At 39.5% G+C, this 6,000-nt stretch overlaps 1 protein-coding gene across 1 annotated transcript in view; it reads left to right on the top strand.

The window, feature by feature from the left end:
- Positions 1-2,209: 2,209 nt before the first annotated feature.
- Positions 2,210-6,000, top strand: part of LOC139714961 (glycerophosphodiester phosphodiesterase domain-containing protein 5-like) — a 28,008-nt gene continuing 24,217 nt past the window's right edge. Inside the window, exons 1-2 of the mRNA XM_071626609.1 lie at positions 2,210-2,344; positions 3,084-3,187. Coding sequence (XP_071482710.1) covers positions 2,219-2,344; positions 3,084-3,187 — 230 coding nt within the window. The 5' untranslated portion in view covers positions 2,210-2,218. The remainder of the gene's footprint in view (positions 2,345-3,083; positions 3,188-6,000) is intronic.

The raw sequence follows: 6,000 nt of genomic DNA, 5'->3' as shown, positions 1-6,000 counted from the left end.
ACCCCTTTAAATAAGCAAAGTTAGCAAAATTCCAACCATGGATACAATACATGCATTAAACTTTTACCTCCGAGTGAAAGGGGAGCAATATTGTGGTTTGTTATAGAAAAACCAGTATCAGTTGAATTGTAGATTTTTTAAAAATAATACCATCACAAAATGTATGGCATACAATGTACGTGTCATAAAACTTTTGATATGTTATTGATACCATTATGTTATGTTTTTTCATGCATGTCATTACTTGTGGTATGCCAATATCATTTATATCCTGCTGATGTCATAAACCTCAAAGAGCTCGTGACTGCATTCCACTTTCATGTGACGTTGTTTGAATTCAATCTTGTGAACACTAACTACTATTATAGGTTATAAAAACCAGGCAAATATGAAGTCAACCACAGGATTTTGCCCAATTGTCCATGTGCACACAGTGTGAGATTGGCAATTCAGGTCATTGATTGGCAACATCTGTAGGGCTGAATTCCTGATTATGAAAAGAACATACAAACTGTACATGCTTTTGTGTTTATGTATTTGTGTGAGTATGAGTGTGTACATGTGTACTTGTATGGGAAAATGACTACGTTAATATCACTAAACATGACTCTTGGTTGCCATGATGCTGTGTAAAAAGTGTACTTTAATCAAGAAGGCAAAAATGTCTGAAATAAATGTCAAATTACTCATATTAGAATTGCAATTTATTACTGTTTGTACTGTCATAATGATGTATTCTATTAATCAGTATAACAATTTTGTTGTTTATACTCTTATTTTGTTTACAAACTGTTTGAGACATCTCTCTGGACTGTGTTCTTAGGGAGGAACAAGGCACTTTAAAGGGATCGTACAGTTTTGGTTGAGACCTAATTTCAGGTTTCTAACATTTTTTGGTGAGATAATGAGTAACCTCTTATGAAATATGAAAGAGCATGTATTTCTATGAGGAATTCAACTTTTATTTGATGAAAATTGGTTTTGAAATGGCTGAGATATCCAAAAAAGAGCGATTCTGATAAAGTGTGGGACCCACACTTTATTACAATCGCTTTGTTTTACTTTGTTTTTGGATGATTCAGTCATTCCAAACCCGATTTTCATCAAATAAACTTTGAATTCCTCTTGAAATGGTATGCTCTGTACTATATCATAAGTGTTTTCTTGGTATCTCGCAAAGAGTTAAAAGCCCAATTCTCATCTCCACCAATACTGTACCACCCCTTTAAACATGCCAGTTGATCAGAAATAAACTAGCATTAACATTGTGTATATGCCATCTGAGATTTGAATCAGGCTTTAATAACATGTAGAATTGCATGAAGAAGCTACATTGTACTAAGGCATGCCAGCAACTTTGCTTTCAGTCATTAAAGGCAGAGCGTGCCTAGAGCAAGAGTCTTGTTTTTCTGTGTTTTGTACAAAATGGCATATACAAGCTGATTTGGACATTAGTAAGGTAGGATCATGGGGGTGGGGGCAGGAGAAGTACATTGTAAGAAGAGTTTGAGAAAGTAAAGGCATATGAAGGGAAATGGAAAGAAAGAAAACATGAGAGCGTAAGAGAAAGGAAGGAGGAATTTAGATAAGAGGTACTGTAGAAGGACGGAGACCCGTTAGCTTTTTAGAATCGCCCCTCTCTTTCTTTTTAATATCCTCTCTCATGGCACTCAGAAAATAGATGCTTTTTCCCTATCCATCAGAGCTTAATTGACTTCAGTTATTGAGTGTGGAGCCATTAACTCTTGATATCTTTGTGTCCATGTTTTCTACCTTTACCTGCAGGCGTTTGAATATCAGGTGCCTCTCTGCAGAGGGGTGCTTACCGACGACGACGACGTGAGATGCATTTGCAGCCATCCGTCTTGACCTTCACATTTCGAGTCTGGCGACAGACGTCATAGGGAGAGGATGTAGACAGGAGACAAGAGACATTCTAGGCACAGGAGCTTCATCTTTTTTCACCCCCCCCCCCACACCCCCACCCCCAGATTGGAGTGATATATCCAGACGAGAATACATGAACTTCCATCCAGCAGAGAATTGACATCCTTTAATTAGTGAAGGAAAAAGGACCAAATCTGGTGTTAATTTGGACGGATTATCACCCACTTAAGCCATATACAAGTTGTAGTGGATCTACGACCCCACCCTTTCCTTACCTCGCCCCCCTCTCCTTTCCCCCACCTGTTTGTTGCCCCCGGCAACCACCGCCACAATGGTCTCCCACGTGAGGCTGGAGTCGAAGCAGAACTACCAGCAGCAGGTGTGCCTGTCGTGCGTGACGGGGATGTACGGCTGCCGGTGGAAGCGGTACAGGCGCTCCACCGACCCCACCACACTGGTACGTATCAGGCAGGATGATGCAAATATGTTCGTAATAGTCTTGTTTCTTCTTTTTATTCCTAGTAAACCTATTGCATGGAACTAAATGATTAAAGAGATGAGCAGAATAATTCAGTCGTTTACACTGAAGGAAGATTGGCCATGTATGGAGTATGTGTATAAAGTATGTGCAAACTTTGCAGTAATCAAGATGGAGACAAGTTCAAGTGAACTCTCCATTCATTTTGTTCAATGAATTTCATTGATTTTGCATGATATAATTGTTGTATAAAATGCTAATGATACCAAGAGCAAGAATAGCAATGATAAAAAAAAATCATAATATGTAGTCTTCATCAAATTATTAGTATTAATTGTAAAGATATTGTTAATTTGCATAATGATTTATGATGAAGTAGAGGTGAAATATGTGTTGTCAGGTAATGTACTGATGGAAAAGTGAATTTATTCCCATGCTGTGTTTGTAAATACAAGCATGCTAAAGGGTTACACATATTTTCAGTGATGCAGAATGGCACGAAAAGAAAAATCTTGTTTTATTCATCTCTACCATCATTTTAATAAAACATGGAAGTTTTCATCATCAGAATGTCAGATATAAAGAGAGCAGTGCTTATTCTCTAAACTGCATATTTGGTATTTTTATGCATTTATTTATTTGTTTTTTGGCTTAATGTCATGAAGTGAGCAAACTTTCTCATGTGTTGTTTTCTATTTTCAATTCTTCTAACTTGCAGTACGAGAAAGTATGGCTTGTAGTCGTCATTGCAGCGTTCATCTTCATGTTGATGTGGCTGTATTTCTGGTTGATAGCACAGAATGACTCTGATGATCTTAACTGGTGAGTAAGACACTGAATAAAACGCAGCAAAAATTATTTCAAAGTACAGTATGATGTTGTATTGATATAGTTCTTATTGAGTATAGAGTATAAAGTTTAATATGCTTCAATAGACAGAGTGAGTATGAACGGAAGTGCCTTTGCATCATGTTTTTTTTTTTCCATACGTGCACTTCCTGTGTTATCAGTAGCAAAGCTATGACTTTCCCCACAAAATGGGTGGGATACGATAGACATGAAATACGGGGAAAGTGACGTGCGCATGGTGGTTAACAAGAACTCAGAGAGCCCCTAAGTAGCCTACTTTCCAGTCTGGTGTCAGATTTCTTTCAGTTGATACGCTCGGAAATTGCACTCCTAATCCGCTGCCAGAGTCTTTGACAGTGTTCGCTTACAACTGATTCATTGCTTGCAATTTGTGAGTAAATGTGAGCACTATGTTCATGCTCTAGGCCATTGAAGCATGAAATGTATTCTGTTTTCTTCACAGTGTTGTTTTCATTTCCTGTGGCTGATCAGTTCTGACATGACTGGATTTCAACAATAAAGTATTCTTACTTTTGCTGGACATCATTTGTTTTGTTTTGTTTTGTTTTTAGTTACATTATCTGAGAACATTTCAGAAAGAGTTATTGTCAGTTTTACTATGGAATGATATCAAACTCCATTTGTATGGAGTCTATAGGTATGCACCATGGGAAAACACACTATAGTGCACTCCTGGTATAATGAACACTGCTATAATGAAATTTCGTGATAACAAAGTAAAAATTCAGGTCCCAATATCATTACCTACACTAACAGTCCTATACATTGTAGCTTTATATAGGCCTACTTTATTTCTTCAACTATAACAAAATTTCAGTATTCTTAAAAGAAAACTGCTGTTCCAGAGGATTTTATTATAATGGGATTCATCTGTCCCAGTTGAAACAATAAACAAGTTAAATACCCAGACAAGCAGAGGGTTAGCTTATACCCAGGAATCTTCTGAGCTTGTCTGTATGGTGCTGATCTGAAACTTTCTTAATGTTTCAAATATTATCAAACATCTCACACATTATGGAAAGCCTCACATCTGAAGATAGATATCAGTGTGGCACCAGGGAAACTTTCAGTTTATTTTCCATTTTTATGTATAAGTGGAACAGAAAAAGAAGAAGGAATATGGAAGGAAAAAGCTCAACTGCCATAAGAAACTACGGGGAGATGCAGGTATGTCACGTTTTGGGATATCTCCCACTGTATTCACTTCTGTGTGCCATGCCATGGGCAGGCCTCTTTTGGAGAAGTCACACAGGGCTATGCAGATCACTGAACCACTCGATGTCCATTTGTCATCACTGACCACAAGGCTCACCCACTATATAGAGGTCACCTACCTCGCGTTCACATTGGTCCCCGCAACGCGGGGAAAGTCCCGAGCTGTGGGACTTTCTCCTCCAAAACTATAATGTGAACGCTCACTGGGACTTGTCCCCCCTGTCCCCGCCAAGCAAGTCGGGTACGGGGACAAGTTTTGGAGGGGAGAGTGACCTTGGGGCGAAATTGATAGCGTCCAGCTGTGGTCATCAAATGTGCGCATGCGCTATGCCTGGCAGAGCTCGCCCCAAGCCCCAATTACCCCCACAGCTCGGGGACAGATGAGATACAATGTGAACGGTCAGTCGTAAAAAAGATAAGATCTCTTATGGCTGTCCCCGCGTCGCGGGGACCAATGTGAACGCGGGTTCAGAAAGTGCGCCTGAAGGTATGCATACCGTGAGATACTTTATTCCCTCAAGACCATGCATGTTAGCTGTCCGGATACTAGAAAGATATTTGGTCATTGTCAGGACAAGGTCATCATAACTGTGGCTATCAATTAAGGTCAGATGTACGCTCTTGACCTCAATGGCTGACGAAATACATTCGCTGTTATCATAGAGGACATTTGCTTCCAAAGACTCATGTTCAATGACATATAATATCAAACACTCAATGCATTGTATACCTGGGACATACTGAGCGTATACACCATAGACTAGTGAGTCTAATTTTTCATGAATCAGGACTTCCCGACAATTTCGTGAGTGGCAAAGTGCAGCAAAGAATGGAGAAATGTACGAGTGCATGTTGCATTTACGTTGAGATCAGAGTATATAATTTCATGTGTTGTTCAATTCGCGAATAGCACCCGGCTCGTTAAATTTGTGAAACAGAGGGCGTATACAGTACTTCACAGCTGAGAACCAAAGAATATGTTTTGTGTTAACCCTTTTACTCTTGACGTGACCAAGGAGGGGTGTGTGATACCTCCTCGACATGGCATCCCTCTGTCGCTCTTGCAATCACTAAATCCCCCACGTGCATTTTTTTTTTTGTATTCCGGTGTTAAAGGAATCCTGGTATAGTTTTGGTTGAGATAGGGCTTAGATTTTCCAACTTTTTTATTAGATGATTAGAAACCTCCTGTGAAATATGAAAGAGCATACAATTTTAAGAGGAATTCAAAGTTTATTTGATGAAATCTGGCTTTGAAATGGCTGAGATATCCAAAAACAAAGAGGTCCTAATAAAAGATGGACCCAACTTTTGTTCCAGACCACTTTGTTGTCCCCGCCGAACGAGTTCGAGCAGGGGACTATGAAACGGGCTCCGTACGTATGTGTGTCTGTGTGTCCGTCCGTCTGTCTGTCTGTCTGTCCGTCCGTCCGTCTGTGCGTCCGTGTGTGATCAAAATGTTCAAAATGCTACTCCTTCGCCATTTCTAACCCGATTTTGATTCTGTTTGCTTTATATGATAGCACTACATGGGAGCTTTGAAACTTCTA

The sequence above is a fragment of the Diadema antillarum genome, unplaced genomic scaffold (genome assembly GCF_040938485.1).
Source record: "Diadema antillarum isolate AM-2024a unplaced genomic scaffold, OU_Dant_1.0 seq00002569_RagTag, whole genome shotgun sequence".
NCBI classification, from domain to species: domain Eukaryota; kingdom Metazoa; phylum Echinodermata; class Echinoidea; order Diadematoida; family Diadematidae; genus Diadema; species Diadema antillarum.
Note: the sequence above shows the minus strand (reverse complement) of the source record. Positions and strands in the feature narration are given on the sequence as shown.